We start from the raw sequence: 17,530 nt of genomic DNA, 5'->3' as shown, positions 1-17,530 counted from the left end.
CCCCCCCACTCACGCGCCGGCTCCCGCTCGCGCCCCGTCCAGGCGGCCCCCGCACAACGCCCGCCCCCGCTCCCCACTGCCGCCCTTCTATTGGCTGCGGCGGGGCAGCGCGGCTGCTCATTGGCCGCGGGGGCTGCCCGTCAGCCCGCCCACGCCCTGAGGAGGGCACGCGGCCAGAGCCCCCGAGTGCGCCGCGGAACGGAGCCCGGCTGCAAACGGGGACCGCGACGGAGCGTTCCGGGGCAGCGCCGGGCCCGCAGCGCTGTCCGGGGCGGCCGGTGCTGACGGGGCCGGGCCTGCACCGGGACCAGGACCGGGACCGGGACCGGGACCGGGGGGGCCTCGGCTTCCAGCAGGGCTTGGGCTGGGTTTGGTTAAAGAACCGCGGAAATCCGTTCGTTAAGCGTGATACTGCAGGCGGTGCTAAACGCAGGGCCCGGGGGGCTGCAGGGTGAGGGGAAATGGGTCTAAAAAAATAAAAAATCAGCTTTTTGGGGTCCTAAACATGTCAGTTTTTTTACACAGCGGTGTAAAAAGAAAACCGTCAGGAGATGTGAGGGAATAGAGCTATGGGCACAACGGAGCAGGCGGCATAAGGAGGGAGGGGGAGCAGCCCTGAGGAGATACGGAAAAGGGGAAAAAATCCTAGTTTCATTATTTTGGATGATTCACGGATTTTTTCTTTCCACCCTCTCCTATGGTCCTAAAACTTCTCCTTTTGCGTGGTCCCAGCGATCAGTGAGCCCTTAAAGGGAGGAGGGGGCAGCCACGGAGGGAATTTCAGCACAAACCGAGCCAAAAAGCCTGGGCGAGGTGGAAAAAACACAGCCAGGTGGAGCCTCTCAGCTCCCGGGACACCGAGGAAGCTCTGACCCCACGCAGAAACCTCCGCAGCAGCCTCGGGAGCGGGCCCAGCCCCAGGTCTTGCTTCACTCACGGGGGCAACAGGGACCACAAAGCAAGTGTCCAAATATTTTATTCTTCACGAGTTACATTGGCCACGTAGTTATGGAGCATTTACAAATCATTCTTTTCTTGATAGCAATCGTCAGATACACCTGCTCATCCATACCCACCGGGGCTCCTGAAGGGGCGTTTTCCACCTCACGCTCGCCCACGGCCAGGAGCTCGCCTTCCCCCCCCCCCCCACGGGGTGACTAAACCCTAAGAACAGTTCTGAGGTCGACACAAAACCCCCCCCAGCCTCAACTACTGACTTCTGGGGGAGCTGCCCAGAGCCTCCCGCTTGCCCTGGGAGCGACAACGGGGAGGTCCCGGGGGTGGAAGGCTGCGGGTGGCTCCGGTCAGCCACCGGAGCCATTCCCCTCGTCCCACCCACGACGTGCGGGGGCAGAATCGCTCTGTGCCCCCGCGATGAACCAGCAGCCGCTCGACACCGTGCTGTCCCAGGAGCGTTTCTATTCCTTCTGCTCTCTACTCAGGCGCCCTCCATTCCTACCATCAGCACAGTCGACCAGGTTGATTACTTACATGCATAAAAAGACAAATTAAAAAGCAGAAGAGGAACCTTTTAAACACCAAAGACGTTATTATCTTCCTTACTGTCCACCCGACTAGTTCACAGATTGGATCATTCCGACGACATAGCCATAATTACTAAACACTAGACAAGCTTTGCCAGGCCTGGGGAGGACCCCCCAGAAGCGTGTCTGGAAACGCTCGCTCTAAGTAGTCCCAACCCTCCCCCCCGACACATTTACACTAACCTCGGAGAGGCGACCGCCAGACCCCACCTCTGAACAGCCCTGGCGATGCTGCTACGGACCTGAATGAGAAACGCAGCGAATCTGATCAACGGAAGCCCCGCTCCCGGAGACCCCGAAACCCAGCGGTCTCCAGAGCGTTCGAACGCCGCCAGCGTGCAGCTGGCGCAAAGGTAACGGGGGGGCAGGACGGGGCGGGCCTGGAACACTTCTTTGAAGTGGCACGTGGGCAGGAAAGTGAAGACATCCTGTAGTGAAGAGTGCGCCGTTCTTCAAAAACGGGTTAAAAAAATTCCCATGTAGCAAAGAACATAGAAATGTAACCGTGTCGGTAATTTTCTGAGTCTCTTCAGAAAGGCTGTGGATGCTGGTTTGTGTTCAGCTCGCTGGGTCTTCCAGAAGAAAAAAACTAATGGAAAGGCTGAGGGGGAGGAGCAGGGATGAAGACTAGGGAAAGAAAGCGTGAATCTGTCTTTATCATGCAGGTCATATAAAGTATTCTGTGTTTTTTTTTTCTTTTTTTTTTCCCCCTCTTGGACACTTCCAACTCAAGAAATGGCAACACGCACATGGCTTCCAGTTTGTAAAGCAAAGAGCATCGTTCCCACGGACTGCGCTGCAGAGACAGGAAGACAAGACATCGGCAAATTCAATCTTTGGGAAAAACAAAGCGCCCCGTAACGACCGTGACCGCTGGGTAACGAAGCTCATTTGTCAGGCACACAGCGCGAGGGGAGCTCTTATCACTCCTCAGGGCTACGCCTTGTGCCTCTGAGGCAGGGCACCAGCTCTTACTGGCACAGAGAACCCAGTCCATACAGAGGGGAGGAGGGAGACCCCAAACTGCTGAATTAAGGCACCAGAAATCGCTGCAAAATACTGAAATCCTCCCCGCTAAGCTGCCAGCGGCACTCCTGGCTGCAGCCTCACCTGGAATGCTCATTCCTGCTGATCTTCGTTACTGGCACTTGGAGTTCGACTCCTGATCTGGCTTCGTAGCTGCTCTATTAGCTCGGGGTTCTGCTGCTGCATCTGCTGCGCAAACTGCTGGCCCCTGCAGAACAAGCAGCGGTTGTGTCGGGGCTCTCACACACCGCCACGGCCCTGCTGCGAGGAAATTCTTCACAGCCGAGTGTCAAAACTCGGCTCCAACAAGCGGCTCGCGTTACCAAGAGGCAGGGCTTCACCCCGCGGTTCAGCCTTCCCCAGCTGTTAACTTAAGCTTTCGCTTTCAGTCAGAAAACCCGAAATCCGGTTATGAATTTACTGGGAAAGAGCCACTGGGAAAGAGCCAGCTCCCTACTCACGCTTGTATGAGGCTGGCGAGATCATTTGTGGAGGGGCTGGTGCCTGCTGCTCCCATGGGGTTATGGCCACCAGAAATCATCCCAGACATGCTGTGGAAACAAGAGCCATCGCTCAGAAAACAACACAAAACACAGGAATTGGTCGTTTTACACGAGGAAGGGAACGCCAGCCTAACGGGAGCACCTGCCCACACGGATTATGGAGTTATCTGCGAGGGAATCTTCTGCCACCACTTTTTATTCATTGACTGCAGAAGAGCAACCGTGACCGAGATGTGAAATCCTGTCCCCAGACCACAGAAAGAGCCGAGCCAAACGGACTCCGACTTCCCAAAGGCAATTCCAGTGCCACCATCCACCCTGCCTCCCTTGGAGGCTCCTCTTCCACGAGGCCAGAGCACTCCAGACACGGGGTAGCTGAGGGGAGCAGGCTGCCCCGGGGCTGCCCTCCGCGCTCCTGGTACCCACCCCCTCCCACCAGAGCTTCAAACGAGCGACTCAGAGGAAAGAGAAGACGGGATCAAACTTACAGCTGCTGTACTTGTGGGTTGTTCATTAGGTTAGATGCCTATTTAAAGAGGGGGGAAGAAAAAAAAAAGGACACCCTATTTAGTCAGAAATGCCTGGGTAAACACGCAGATGTTGTGCCATTCAACGAGGAACAAAGTGAAGACAGAAATACTTGGACGCAGATCAATAGGACAAAAATAGCACAGAGCAGCACAGCACCACGCACACGACACGGCTGGTAACGCACAACAGGCACCCTATCCGCAGCCAGCACACGAAGCCCCTGAACAAGTCGCTGGCTCTTTATTTGACTTCAGCGAAAAACACAAGCACAGCTTCCTCGCAGCGAAGAAATGGAATGAAAACAAATCTGCTACCGAGACACAGAACTCCCCGAGCCGCGTACTGACACATCTCACCCAGAACAGAGAACTGCACAGCCCGGACACAGCCCGGCTGTGCCCTGTGCAGATTTACCATGCTCATGAAGCCAGGGTTGTTCAGCAAGCCAGCTAAATCAAATCCTCCGGGACCTCCGGTCTGTAAGAAGAAAGACACCACACGCAGGTGATGACATCCTCCCGCCTTCTGACGCAACACACAGCACGTTGAAACGAGCGTTACTTCAATTCTGCAGCGTTCTCAGCACCTTAAACCACAACTAAGGGCAGAGGCTGGGGGTGAGGCTCGCTAAGGGAGGCAAGGGGCACGTGCTGGCGGCAGCAGTAACGGCACTGCGTGATTTACCGAGCACCTCCCTCACCAGCTGAGGCATGCCAGGGCTGGACTGCTTGACCCCATCACGCCTGCCAAGTGAAACACATCCACTTGGTCACCTTGGGGCTGGAGAAGTCTTTAGGAGACTGAAAGCCCCTTCAAAATGGGGAATGAACGCGGTCCTGAGCATGTCAGCAGGGCAGTTCATGGCTCTGGGACCAGGAAACCTCCAGGATTCTTTTCGTGTCAAAAACCACCAAAGCAAAACACTTGTGGGAGGAAAAAAAAAAAGGAAAATAAAAAGTCCTTTTGGTATTGCTAACGGGTCACTAGAAAAAAAAATCTGGATTTTAGGAGCAGTGGCTTTAATTAAGGAAGGTGCTTAAGGCAAAAAATGCTGCTTGCGAATGCTCCTTCCAACCAGTCTCATCTCCCAGCTCTCTCAACGAAGCCCAAGGTGACTGCGCTGCAGCAGAGCAGTTACTCTCTCTGGATTTTAGTGGAAATGTTCACGGCAGCGCTCATTAACCATCTCCCCTCCGCCTGCATGCAAGGTTTGTATTCTAAACACAACCCGGATCATCGAGCCTCTGCCAGACAGCGCCTGCGAGCACAACGAAGAAACCTTCTGATCTTACCCACGTACAGCGTCATGACTTACTGGGCTTGGAGTCTCCTTCATTTTCTGTTCGGCTATTTTCAGGTTTGATTTGTACGTGTCGTTGTCTGGATCGAGCTCTAGGGCTTTTTTGTAGTAAACAACAGCTTCCGTGTGTTTGTTTAAGCTGGAGAGGGCCAAGCTGTTGAAGTGGAAACAGAAGAAAACGTTCGAGGCAGATAAGCGCTCGCAGACTTCCCCCGCCCCCAGCCGAGGTGCAGCCCTAGGTGTTTTTGCCCGGCATTCCAGGGCAGAACGCCGCTGCCGGTATCGCCGCCACCAGGCGCTTTGAGATTAGAACGCTGGCCCGAGAAGCTCCCTGACTTACCCCATTCTGCCATATGCTTTGCTGTAGTTTGGGTCGATGCCTATAGCTCGTTCACAGTCTCGGACTGCTCCCGCGTAATTCCCTAATTTGCTGTACGCAGCAGCTCTGGAGAGAATGGAGAAAGGTGTGCAGAAAACACTTAGCAGCTCGGACACGCGGATCGAGGTCAGCCCTGCTCCCCCTCTGCGGTGTCCTGCTGCGAAGGCAAAGCCAAGTGGAACCCCGACATAAACCCAGGCCGTACCGACGTGAGCAGGGCGCTATCCAAACCCCCAGCTCCGTGCTCTGCTCCTACCGCAAAGAAATCCGGGCTCTTTCACCTCCTCACGGCCCTCCCAAGAGGCAGGGACGTGTCCCGCTTGCTACCAATCCCTCGGCTTCCCTTACGCCTCGATTTCTTACCCGTATCGACCGTTTCATCCATTTCCTGACCATCTCCACATAAAGTTTCAAAATCAGTTCTCCCTTTACCAAGCTCACTCCCGCCTCAGGCTTACAGCTTGTACCGGCACCAGGGCACCCGCCCGGCACCTCGCTGGATGACGCTCACGCAGCTGAAATGAGCCACCAAGAAGCAACTCGCATCACGAGCGTGCGTGCACGTGAGTTACTCACGGAGCCAGCTGCGGGGCTGTGCTCACGAGAAGCAGGTAACTGCAACCTCGGCTCCCTGTTCTGCTCGAGCAGGTAACTGAATCAGACCCCGACTCAAAGGATTGGATTCAGCGGTGGTTTTTCCACCAGCTTTCGCGTACTTCTGCCTAGAACACCGCTGAAAATTCGGAAGGTGACCTGCATCATGCTTTGCACGCGTGGGACTCTCCGTATGTAAAAAGTTCCCCAAACCAAGCCTTCAGCTCGTCTCACTCCACTCTTTTGTTTATTACGGACCCAGCCTCTCAAGGCCGGGCCCTTTACCTTCCTGAAGGAGTTAACTGTGTGAAAGCAGAGAGGATTTCTTGGCACCCTCGTGTCTCCTCCAATGCCTGACAGTTTGCTTCCACACCCACGTCCTACCTAGAGATGCCAGGGCACGGAGCTGGCAAGAGGCACAGGGAAGCGTCACCGAGCTCAGGAAAAAAAAATAAACCACCAAGGGCAAGGAACAGAACAAGCAGAAGGTGGGATTGCGACCAGGCAGGAGCGCGAGGTAAGAAGAAGGGACCGAAACCACAGGCGCACAGGGCTGCGGACGGAGATCAGCGGTACCTGTTGCAGAAGTACACCGCGTTGGATGGATTCAACTCGATCGCTTTTCCATAGAATGACACAGCGGCTTCAAAGTTCTCTGCCTTCATTTGTTCGTTTCCTAACGAGATGGAGAAAAGGCTCGTCAAGTTCAAACTGGGGACAAACAGAGCAACAGGCCTGCGTCTCTGTTCTGCTTCAGGAAACGGCGCGCCAGAAGCCCGGAGCTTGCAGCCCCTGCTGATCAAACTGCACGCGAGTGCGAGGCAGGGGATCCGCGCCCCGTCAGTTCCAGCTGACCTGCCACCTTTTAAGAGATCCCGCAAGCTCCTCCGAGCATCTCTGGCTGCTCTCCCACCCGCGAGGCCTCCCCAGAGCTACAACGGACTCCGGGAAGTGCTGCGGTGCCCCGGCTCAGAGGCAGCTCCCCGCTGCACTTCTCTGTTCGTGCTCTTTTCCAAGGCAGAGGAGAGGCAACACACGGAGGCCTCGGCAGGGAAGCTGCCGTGTCCTGCGCTGCACGGGGCTGCCAGCGTGCAAAAGCTGCTGCCCCGGCTGCCTGCCGAGGTTCTGCGGCGGCTGCATTGCGCCAACCCTACACACGCGTGGAGACACGAGCGGGAACAAAGGCTCGAGCCCCTCTGCTGGCTTCCCGTTCCGTGCGTTCCCGCGGTGCGGCGTGAACGAAGCCTTCCTCCCCGTCCTCATTTACAGCTCACCACACCCGGCTCTAGAGGAGGCTACCTTCAGTCTTGAGTCTTTCAGCTTCGGCTACGTCATCTTCAGAGGGGGTGATGGGCTCCGAGTTCGTTCTGGTGTGCTCAGGCTCCTTACAAGGAAAGGGAGAGCGCTGTGCCGAGACGAGGATTCCCACGGAGCAAAATCCAGCCTCCCCCTCCCCGAGCCCCGGGCTCGTCAAGCCCCAAACATTTCCCTCCCACACACCTCCGAGGGGGCAGCAGCACCGCAGAAATCAAGCGGAGCTCGTCGCTTGGGCTGCCTGAACTGCAGGTCAGCGCGTGTTTGGGGTATTTGCTCACCTTCCCTACAGCAGCTTCAAATATTTCCGGAAGAGTCTGGGACACAGCCAGGTCGTGGTCGTCCAGGGAGACCCCAAAAGCTGTCTCCAGGCACTGGATCGCCACTGGACAGGAAGAATCGGGTCATTAGCTCTCCCCATTCTGTCTGCTTAGCCCTCTTCCACGGCACCTGAATTCTTTACAGTTGATAATACCAGGAAAAGCCTGGAAGGAAGCCCCTGGAAGGCATCAGCCACGACTCCCATCCCCTCGGTGGCTTCAGAGGAGGTGCCGGGGTGCCCACCTCGTGCCCCACCAGGACATGAACCCGTTCCCAGCCCGGACAGGGGAATCCAGCAGCGGAGCAGAGCCCGGTGTCACAGAACTCTGGGGCCATACTTCACGGTCCAGGACTACACCCCTGCCGGGCAGTGCCTCCTCCTGCCCTCTCTGGCCCCCAGGAACGCACCCACCGCTTTCTGTGCCAGGGGGGTGAATGCAAAGCCTAAAGCACAAGCTCCTTACGGAGATCTGTTAGGATCAGCGTGCTCTCGTTACCTCTGAAGAACACCTGCGGAAAGTTCTCCTGGCTGCGGTGGGGAAAAGCACTTTGACAGCAGAAAAGGAAAAGGCCTCCGCGGGTACAAACCGCCTCCCTCCAGCCCCGGAGCGATTTTATTTTACGCCGCGCTACCAGCCCCCTGCGCCTCGCGTCAGATAAAACTTTCTAAGCATCAAAGCGGGGCTCAGGGGGGCTTCTGATCCCAGGCGCGCTCCTTCCTCGAGGCGATCTCCTCCTGAAGGAGGTGACAGGAGGACAGCCCAGGAACCAGCAGCCCTGACCCCCCGGGGACCTCCCCAAGCAGAAAAAACCCTTCCCAGCCCGGAGCAAGGCGCCATGGTCGGGAGAGGGCAAGGCAGGGGGCAGGAACGAAGCACCGGGGGGCAGGAACGAAGCACCGGGGGGCAGGCACCGAGCCCCCCGATTTCCCCCGGTGCCAGCCCCCGGTGCCAGCCCCGGGCAGCCGCCCCCCGCCCCCACCTTCCAGGCTCTCCTGCGCGTCGGGGCTGAGCCCCCCGCTCCGCAGCTGCTCGTGCAGGAACCGGACGATGGCGTAGGCCAGGCGCTTCTGCTCCGCCATCCCGGGGGGCGCTCGGTGCCTCCTCGCGGCTCTCACCCTGCGGGGAACGGAGCTGCGTGACCCGGGGGCGCCTCCCAGCAGGGCCGGGGCTGCCCCCACCCCCCCCCCCCCCACGGCCAGGCCGCTGCCGGTAACGGGAGGCGAAAGCAGCGCAAACGGCACGGCCGCCGCCCCCCTCCCACCCCGGGGCGGCCTGAAGGGACCGGGGAGCGGGCCCACACCGGCCCGGGGCCCGCCGGAGGCCCAGGCCGAGGCCTCCCCGCCCCGTAGCGGCCTGGCTGAGGGCCCGGCCCCGGTCCCGGAGGCCCCGGCCCCGCCCCGCCCCCACTCACCGGCCCCGCGCCGCTCGCCTCGGCCAGGGCGGGCGCAGCACTGCGCATGCGCCGCCACCGCCCCCTCCCCCCCGCCCGCCACCGCTGAGGGCGCTGCGCGTGCGCGGTGCGCGCAGCACCGGGGGGGACGGGCCGGAGGCCGGAAGTGGGGGCGCCGCTCTTTCCCTGCTGTTTGACCATAGAGACGTGGGGGGTGTTGTTGCCATGGGAACGGGCGGGCGGCCTCACCGGGCCCCGGCCGCGCTGCTGGAGGCCGGGTGGCGGGGGGGGGGGCGGAGCCGTTTCCCGGCCCTTCCCCGGTCCCCCAGAGGGAAGAAAGGACGGGGAGAGCGGCGCGGTCCTCCGCGATCCCAGCATGCCCCTGGCGCGGCCGCTCTGCCCAACCCGCCCGTCTCGCTGCCCGCGGCACATGCTCGGTGCGCGGGGCCGGCCCGGCCTCCTCGCGGCCTCCTCGCGGCCTCGGTAGCGGCAGGGTCCCGGAGCCCGGCATGGCGCCCCCCACCGGTAACGGCGCGGGGCCGGGGGCTGGCGGGGGGACCGGGGCTGGGGGCACCGGGGGGTACCGGGGGGGGTCCCCAATAAGGTCAGGGTGTGTGCGGGGGGTGCCCGCTATGGACGAGGGGGTCCCGGTGAGGACGGGGGGAGGCCCGGGGAGGGTTCCGAGGAGGGTCCCGGGGATTCCCGGTATGGACGGGACGGGGTCCCGGTGGGGCCGAGGGGGGTTCCTGGTTAGGACGGGGTGCCGGAAGAGCCCGGTAAGGATGAGGGGAGGCCGGGGGAGGGGTCCCGGTAAAGACGGGGAAGGGGAGCTGGTAAGGACGGGGAGAGGCCGGGGGGGGGGTCCCGTTGACGATGGGGGGGAGCCCGGCAAGGTCAAGAAGGGGGCTCCCGGTGAGGATGGGGGGGGGGGGGTCCCTGCCGTGCCCCCCCCCCCCCCCAACCCCCCAGTCCCCGTGGTGCAGGCGGCAGGTTTCCACCGAGCCCCCACCACCGGGAGGGTCACCGGTGCCCACGGCACCTCCCCGGGAGCACCGTGCCCGTCCCGGGCCGCGGCCGGCGCTCCTCGCGTGCGACCGTGCCACTGATGGAGGGGGGGGTCCCTGCGCTTCCCCAGGCAGCGTGGTGGACAGCCAGGCCCCGCGGCTGGTGGCCGAGCAGCTGCGCTGGGACCTGAGCGCCGAGCAGATCGAGCGCATGGCCGCCGAGCTGACCGAGAGGACCAAGCTGGTGTACGACCGCGTGGGCGCCCAGGAGCGGGGAGAGGTGTCCTACGAGAACACCCTCAAGGCCCTGGCTGACGTGGAGGTGGAATACACGGGTACGTGTCTGAAGAGGATCGCTTGCTTTCTGGAAATCTACGTCTTAACGAGCGTTTTCTTGCACCCGTTTTTGGGAGGGGGTCTCCGTGCTGTCGTCTCTTTCTGTCTTCGATCGGAATCCCTCTGAATCCCTTCCGTCTGGTTTCTGTCTGAATCCCTCAGTCTCGGTGTTAGGTTTTCCTTCCAGTTAATGTTTACGCAGCTAGACCCAAGTCCAACTAAAAAAAAAAAAAAAAAAGGAGGTTTGGAACAGAAACGTGAATTCAAAACGAGGGCAGCGCTTCGGCAGCAGGAAGGTCTGCGGGGCTGCGGCTAGGTTCCGAGGCTGCCCGCTCCTTTCCATGTCCGACTGCGTTAGCAGGAAGAGGCTGCGCCTTGGCAGAAGTCTCAGAAACCTCCAGCTTTTCTCTAACTCCTGCCCTGAGGCAGTGGGGAAATGTCTGTGCCCTGTCCTAGCACCAAAGCCCCGCAGCGCCCCGTGGCAGCTGCCGGCGCCTTCCCCGGGCAGCAGAGCGTGGACGCCCGCTGCCCTCCTGCTGCCTGGGGGTGGCCCCTTCCTGCTGCAGCTGTCTTGCTCGAGGCCTCGAGGCGGGGAGCGTTCCCCCGCGTTCGCTTCCAGGCTGGAAATGAGCCCGGGCAGAGCTCGGCTGGGGCACGGCGGCGGCCGTGGAGGCGTGCCCTGGTTCCCTGAGGGATGGAGGCGCAGCCGTGCTGTCTGCGCGTCTGCCACCGGTGGTTCTCCGAGCGGTGACAGCAGTTACACCTGGCGAGAGAGCTGGGGCCTCCCGTGCATGGAACTCACGCGAGTTTCATACAAAAGGCAGAGCGCGGAGGGGAAACCGCTGGACAGCAGCGAGGGCAGTGAACGAGGGGCGCGGGAGCTCAGCGAGGGTGGCTCCGGGGGTGTCTGAGGGCAGCAGCTCCCTCGCCCTCCTCGTTAACACCTTGGCTGCGGGCGCTCCCTCCCGCGGGCGCTTCTGCATCGCCCGGCTCCCGCTGCCTCTGCTGAAATGTCTGCTCTCTTTCCAGTCCGCCGGAACATGCTGGACTTCCCCCAGCACGTCTCTCCCTGCAAAGACATCCGCGCTGCGAGCACCGAGGCTGACAAGAAGCTCTCGGAGTTCGACGTGGAGATGAGCATGAGGCAGGACGTGTACCAGAGGATCGTCTGGCTGCAGGTGCGTGCTCGGGGGGGATGCCTCCAAGCGGGGAGCAGAAGCCTCCCGGAGTGACAAGCGGTCCTGTTCCCTTGTCCTAGCCCTTAGAAACAAATGATGCCAGGTCTGGAATCAAATAGTTGTGTGGCCCAGCTGTTGGTGGGAACTGTGGGGTTGGGATTTGAGGGCTGTGACCCCCCACACACACCCAAAGTTTCGATTCCTCCTTTGGTAAACGGGCAGAAGTGAGGCCAGCCTGCCCCGCTCAGAGAGGGGCCGGGCAATGCCCCCAGGGGCTGTAGTGGGGCATAAAGGTGAGATGTTGAAAGCAGCCCGCTAGGAATTCACGCCCCAAACTGAAGCCTTGGTGCGGCGTGTTTCTGTCTGCTCTGGGTCACTCCTGCAGCCCACGACCCTCCCCAGCTTCCTGCAGAGCTGTGGGGGGGCTCCTGACCCTGTGGCTCCTTGTGCTCCTGGGTTTGGCTTTACAGGAGAAAGCGGAGAGCGCTTCGCTGAAGCCCGAAGCTAAGAGGTACCTGGAGAGGCTGATCAAACTGGGCAAAAGAAACGGGCTCCATCTCCCCGAGGAAACGCAGGAGGTGAGGCCACAGAGCTCAGCATAACTCCGTGTGGAGGAAGCCTCGCAGGGCTGGGGGGGCAGCGTAGCCGCGGAGTGGAGGCCTGAGGCTCGCTCCCGATCCGTGTGACCTCGGGCACGCCGGGCGGTGTCTCCGTGCCCCTTTTTCCTTTGGGTGGGGATAAGGTCACAGCGCGGGGCTGACTTCTGGAGGCAGCAGCTCCCGAGAAGCTGCAGCAGCAGCTTGGGGGCTGGGGGGGGGGCGTTCCCCTCGCGTCTCCCTCTCGTCGTGGCCCAGTGAAGGAGCCTGAATTAAAAATAGAAGAGAAAGTGAGAGGAAACGAGGGCAGGGGAGGTTGCTGCTGAAACACCTGCAGCCCCTGAGCCTGCAGGAGGTGCTCGGGACGGTGCTGAGGCGGCTGCTTCCCCACCAGGTGGGATCCAAGGGAGCCTGTTCCAGCCCGGGAGCTCCGTGCCTGCGTGCAGTTAATTCTGCAGCGTTGCAGCTGAATAAAAGCCGCGTGCAGACCACGGGGGCAGCTCGGCAGGCAGGCTGCTGGCTGGAGACCCTGCACCGTTTGACTTTCCCATTTGGACTGAATTTTTTCTTTTTTTTTTCCCCTGCATTTTAAAGAAAATCAAAGCTATTAAGAAAAAGCTGAGCGTCCTCTGCATAGACTTCAACAAGAACCTCAACGAAGACACCACCTTCTTGCCCTTCTCCAAGGAGGAGCTAGGTACGGAGCACTCGGGCTCATTTCTCCTGGCCCTTGGGGCCTGGCTCGTGCTGCAGCCGAGCCCACCCCGTTTTGTCCCCGACGAGGCTGCCTGGGAAGGGTGGAGGTAAAAGAGGGTGTTCCCACAGCGTTCCTGCCGCTCTGCAGGAATCTGCTCAGCCCTGGGGTTGCTCTGGCCAAGGAGCAAGAGCCCGTGCTGTGCCCAGAGCTGGTATTTCGGGAGAGGCTCGGGCTCTCTGGCAGCTGGCTGCTCTTTTCTCAGGGGGGCTCCCCGAGGACTTCCTCAACTCCCTGGAGAAGACCGAGGACGGCAAGCTGAAGGTCACCCTGAAGTACCCGCACTATTTCCCTCTCTTGAAGAAGTGCTACGTGCCCGAGACGAGGAGGAAGGTGGAAGAAATGTTCAACTCCAGGTGCAAAGAGGTAGGTGGCCTCGCTGCCTGCCAGCAGGGCCGGAAGGAACGCCCGTCAGGGCTTTTCCCTGGGCAGCTCTCGTCCTGTGGAGAGGAGCCTCCGTGCCCCCAGATCCCTGGGAAGGGCGATGGCGTCCTCGGGGAGATGGAGACCTGCTGCTTGTGGAGTCCTCCGAGCTGGGGAGATGGCAGAGTTAGGGCGAGCTGTGACAGCTCAGCCTTGCTCAGCACGTGCGCGAAGGGGCTGCGTGGCCGTGCTCCTGTGGAAGACTGAATTTCCCAGGCGCTGGAGGGGGCTGTTCCGGGGCTTGTGCTGATTCCCACGCTGGGGCTCGCGCTCCCTTTCTCGCGTGCCCCGTTCCGTGCAGAGCTTTTGTTCCGTTGCGTTGCAGGAGAACTGCCTGATCCTCAAGGAGCTGGTGGACTTGCGGGCTCAGAAAGCCGGCCTGCTGGGCTTCAGCACCCACGCCGACTTTGTGCTGGAGATGAACATGGCGAAAAGCAGCAGGACGGTGGCCACGTTCCTGGGTACGGCGCCTGGCTGCGGAGGGGGGGGCTCTGTTGGGCTGGGGGGGCTGCTCTCACCCTGGTCCCCAACCCTCCCTTCTCTGCTCTTCCAGATGAGCTGGCCCAGAAGCTGAAACCCCTCGGGGAGAAGGAGCGGGCCGTGATCCTGGACCTGAAAAAGAAAGAGTGCGAGAAGCGAGGGCTGGAGTTCGACAACCGCATCAATGCCTGGGACATGCGCTACTACATGAACCAGGTGGAGGAGACCAAGTACAGCGTGGACCAGAATCTGCTGAAGGAGTACTTCCCCATGCAGGTGGTCACCACGGGCCTGCTGGCCATCTACCAGGAGCTGCTGGGGCTCACCTTCCACCTGGAAGAGAAGGCTCAGGTGTGGCACGAGGACGTCCAGCTGTACACGGTGAAGGACGCCTCCTCCGGGGAGACCATCGGCAAATTCTACCTGGATCTGTACCCGCGGTGAGGCCTGGGGACAGCTAAAAGGGGGGGGAGGAGGGCTGGGACGGCGGGACAGGAGCCTGCCACACGCCTGGGGAAGAGAAGGGGATGCCCCACTCCCTGCAACGTGGTTGTGCTGGAGGGAGGGCCGCAGATGCAGGCAGGGCTGTCCTGGGAGCGCGGGGGCTGCTGCTCTTAGCAGAGCTCGGTGCTCTGCCCGGGAGCTCGTGGCTGGCTCCCTGGCATCACCCGTGTAACAGCCCCCTCTTTCTTCCCGGCCCAGGGAAGGGAAGTACGGGCACGCAGCCTGCTTCGGCCTGCAGCCGGGCTGCCTCCTGCCGGACTCCAGCCGGCAGATCTCGGTGGCTGCCATGGTGGCCAACTTCACCAAGCCCACGCCGGACGCGCCTTCCCTGCTGCAGCACGACGAGGTGGAGACCTATTTCCACGAATTCGGGCACGTCATGCACCAGCTGTGCTCTCAGGTGAGGCCCGGCAGGGGGAGGGTTTGTTGCCTTTCCCCGTGGTGCTCCCTTTCGGGGGTTAAGCGGTGCCCTGCTCGGAGCTGGCTGTGCCGACGGTCTGACGCGTCTCCTAGGCGGAGTTCGCTATGTTCAGTGGGACGCACGTGGAGCGGGACTTCGTCGAGGCGCCGTCCCAGATGCTGGAGAACTGGGTGTGGGAGAAGGAGCCGCTGCTGCGCATGTCCAGGCACTACAAAACTGGAAGCCCCATCCCCGACGAGCTGCTGGAGAAGCTCATTAAATCCCGGCAGGCAAACACAGGTGGGAGCCAGTGAACAAGGGCCGTGTGCTGCTCGCGGCGAGGACGGGGTCTTGCCTTGGTGTCCTCTGCTTGTGGGGACTGGAAGGGGACCCTTAGTGCCCTGGCTGGTCACAGTGGTTAGGGTAAAGGCTTTGTGGGGACAGAGGGCTGGGAGGAAGGCCCACATCTGCGTGCTGTTAGGCTGGGAAGCACAACGGTGAGGCGACAGGAGGTGCCCACGGAGGCGCAGCCGCGGCCTGAACGGGAGCTTGTGGATGGTCTGGTCCGGGGAAGTGGCTCTGAAATCGGGTGTGGGGAGCACTGGGAGCCCCCGGGGCCCCCAGGCCTCAGCTCGCCTCCTCCTCCCGGAACAGGACTGTTCAACTTGCGTCAGATCGTCCTGGCCAAGGTGGACCAGGCGCTGCACACCCAGACGAAGGCTGACCCCGTGGAGGTGTTTGCCCAGCTGTGCGAGGAGGTGCTGGGTGTCCCCGCCACGCCAGGTACGCAAGGGCTCTGCCGAGGGTCCCGCTCACACAGCAGCTAGCTCCCTTTCCAGGCTGGGGCCTTGGGCCGGGTTTTGCTGACTCCCGGAAGAGCAGGGCTAAACCCAAACAAAAAAATAACGGGAAGGTCCTTCCCTGTTTCCTCCGTGCTTGCGAACGAGCCGACGCGGTGCCTGCCGTGACACATTTACAGCCCGGGGGGCTTTTTCGACGAGCAGTTCCAGCAGCCCTTCCCGTTAACGCCCCCTTCCCTTCTGCTGCGAAGGTACAAACATGCCGGCCACCTTTGGCCACTTGGCTGGAGGCTACGACGCGCAGTACTACGGCTACCTCTGGAGCGAGGTGTACTCCATGGACATGTTCCACACGCGCTTCAAGCAGGAGGGGATCATGAACTGCAAGGTAGGGGGCACGTCCCGCGGGGCCGGGCTCGGGGCTTGCCGTGGGCGCTGCCTCCCCTGGCTGAGAGGTGGGAGCAGCGAGGCGGGCGGGTGGGTGTCCTACACGCGCCCCCGTCTCTCCTTGCAGGTGGGTATGGATTACAGGAACTGCATCCTGCATCCCGGCGGCTCCCTGGACGCTTCCGACATGTTGAGGAAGTTCCTGGGCCGCGAGCCCAAGCAGGACGCCTTCCTGGCCAGCAAAGGACTGAAGGTGGAGAGCAACTCGCTGCCTTCAGCCTGCTAAGAAACTGCTCCAGCCCGTCTGAGTCGAGCCAGCTCCTTGTCTACGACACCCGGTACATCCCAACGCGGCCTGGGCCAGCCCCGCCGGGAGCTGTTCCTCCAGGATCCTGCTCCGAGGGCTCTGCAGTGACAGCTCTGCGCGGGGAATTCAATCCCCTTTGTCGCCCCCACCCCAAAGAACAGGGGATGGGGCTGGCGCCAGCCCCCCAGAATTGGCTGAACTTTGAACCCAGTTTCTGCACAAGGGTGAGTTTCAGCCTCATCGTGAGCTGGGGAGGAGGGTGAGAGGAGGCAGCGAACCCAAATCCTTGTTCTCAAGAATCCTTTTAAATTCCTTTTTAACCAACGAGACTTCCCCCAGGGCTTGGCTTGTTTTGTGCCCAGGGCAGACTTTGAGCACAAAACAAAGGACCCGAGGGAGCTCTTTTAGGAGCCTGGCTCTCCCCGGCTTTGGGCAGCTGTGGAATAAAGATGGGGAGATCTTAGAAATGGTTGCATTTACCGCAGCGTCCTGCCCCGAGCCCCTCAGCTGCTCCTGAACAAGGGCTCTGGTGCGTGTGGCTCTTGCCTTCGCAGCCCCTTGGCCCCCCGGGGCCATCTGAGGGCAGCTGATGGCTGCCTTCTGGGCTCAGGCCACGGCAGCTATTGCTGTCACCTCTAAGCCAGGGTGGAACAGGGGTGGGCCGTGGAAAAAAACAAAAAAAAAGCAGGCAGCTTCAAACAAGGCAGATGCCTGGGATAAAAATACCGAGCGGGCGCCGTGCCAGGGCCGGGACCGCCAGCGGCCGGGCTCTGGGTGCGGCGCCGAACCGGGGGGGCCAGCAGCCAGCCCTTCGCTGGCCTTGGCAGCAGCCGGGGGCTTCCTGCCCACGCCCGGCCACGAGAAGGCCCCGAAACAGTGCCCAGGGGTGCAGGGCCGGGCACTGAGCCCCCCCCCCCCCGGCTCTGTGCTCGCAGCCCCAGCGCTGTCGTTCCTGGCACCGCGGTGCCCGCGAGTCAGAGCCCTGAGCCCGGGGCGGAGGCTGATTTCTGGCTTGGCTCCTCGGCCTGGGCTCCTGCTTCTTGTAGGAACTGCAGGGAAAGGTGCACCTTGAGGGCGCGGGGAGGAAGGCAGCTTCCCCGGGGAGCTGAGGACCCCACAGGGGTGCTCCCGGCCACCCGGCCGTAGGCGGCGGGCACCGAGAGCGGTCCCTGTCCTCCCTGCCTCCAGCCCGGCGCTCCCAACTCCCCTTGTAGGTGACTTTTCTCCCCGTCCCCACCCCACCTCCGGCCTCGGCCTCGCTCCGTGCCAGGCAGCTCGCGCTGTCACCTTGTCACCTCCCTCCCCAGCCCCTCGGTGACAGGGCAAGGCCGGGGCCACCAGGGTCACCCTGCGCTGACCTGGACGGGTCCGTGAGCAGCGAAGCGGCTCCGTGCTGCGGGCTGGGGCCGCCGCAGGCATCTCGTCTTCCCCCCCCCCCCCATTTTAGTCATAGGCGA

General features: G+C 61.5%; 2 protein-coding genes across 4 annotated transcripts; one reads left to right on the top strand and one right to left on the bottom strand.

Moving 5' to 3' along the window:
• Positions 1-1,347: 1,347 nt before the first annotated feature.
• SGTA (small glutamine rich tetratricopeptide repeat containing alpha) lies at positions 1,348-9,050 on the bottom strand. Of its 3 annotated transcripts, none has more exons than XM_035348402.1 (12): positions 8,926-9,050; positions 8,494-8,630; positions 7,473-7,576; positions 7,177-7,261; positions 6,454-6,553; positions 5,245-5,349; positions 4,920-5,058; positions 4,019-4,081; positions 3,562-3,599; positions 3,032-3,121; positions 2,655-2,778; positions 1,348-2,340 (listed from the first exon to the last, which is right to left on the bottom strand). In XM_035348402.1, exons 2-11 carry the CDS (start codon positions 8,591-8,593, stop codon positions 2,664-2,666), a joined length of 939 nt encoding a protein of 312 aa, XP_035204293.1. In that variant the 5' UTR covers positions 8,594-8,630; positions 8,926-9,050; the 3' UTR covers positions 1,348-2,340; positions 2,655-2,663. The 3 variants fall into 3 exon arrangements, with proteins under 3 accessions (XP_035204293.1, XP_035204294.1, XP_035204295.1); XM_035348403.1 differs by having other exon boundaries at positions 1,348-2,171; XM_035348404.1 differs by lacking the exon at positions 8,926-9,050 and adding an exon at positions 8,711-8,894.
• Positions 9,051-9,266: 216 nt separating this feature from the next.
• Positions 9,267-16,747, top strand: THOP1 (thimet oligopeptidase 1). The gene is made up of 13 exons (XM_035348395.1): positions 9,267-9,429; positions 10,040-10,243; positions 11,274-11,422; positions 11,893-12,000; positions 12,613-12,715; positions 12,978-13,138; positions 13,521-13,656; positions 13,749-14,115; positions 14,378-14,579; positions 14,693-14,879; positions 15,234-15,362; positions 15,631-15,767; positions 15,894-16,747. The coding sequence occupies exons 1-13, from the start codon at positions 9,414-9,416 to the stop codon at positions 16,050-16,052; spliced, it is 2,058 nt and encodes a 685-aa protein (XP_035204286.1). The 5' UTR covers positions 9,267-9,413; the 3' UTR covers positions 16,053-16,747.
• Positions 16,748-17,530: the final 783 nt, after the last annotated feature.

Source organism: Oxyura jamaicensis, chromosome 28, assembly GCF_011077185.1.
Source record: "Oxyura jamaicensis isolate SHBP4307 breed ruddy duck chromosome 28, BPBGC_Ojam_1.0, whole genome shotgun sequence".
In the NCBI taxonomy this organism is placed as follows: Eukaryota; Metazoa; Chordata; class Aves; order Anseriformes; family Anatidae; genus Oxyura; species Oxyura jamaicensis.
Note: the sequence above shows the minus strand (reverse complement) of the source record. Positions and strands in the feature narration are given on the sequence as shown.

Coding starts and splice junctions, on each gene's coding strand:
- THOP1 (XM_035348395.1), top strand. Junction 12,716..12,977: donor CTTCTCCAAGGAGGAGCTAG/GTACGGAGCACT, acceptor CTCTTTTCTCAG/GGGGGCTCCCCGAGGACTTC. Junction 14,116..14,377: donor TACCTGGATCTGTACCCGCG/GTGAGGCCTGGG, acceptor TTCCCGGCCCAG/GGAAGGGAAGTACGGGCACG.
- SGTA (XM_035348402.1), bottom strand. CDS start 8,593: ATGGCGGAGCAGAAGCGCCTGGCCTACGCCATCGTCCGGTTCCTGCAC. Junction 3,600..4,018: donor ACCCTGGCTTCATGAGCATG/GTAAATCTGCAC, acceptor CTCTTTAAATAG/GCATCTAACCTAATGAACAA. Junction 3,122..3,561: donor AACCCACAAGTACAGCAGCT/GTAAGTTTGATC, acceptor TTGTTTCCACAG/CATGTCTGGGATGATTTCTG.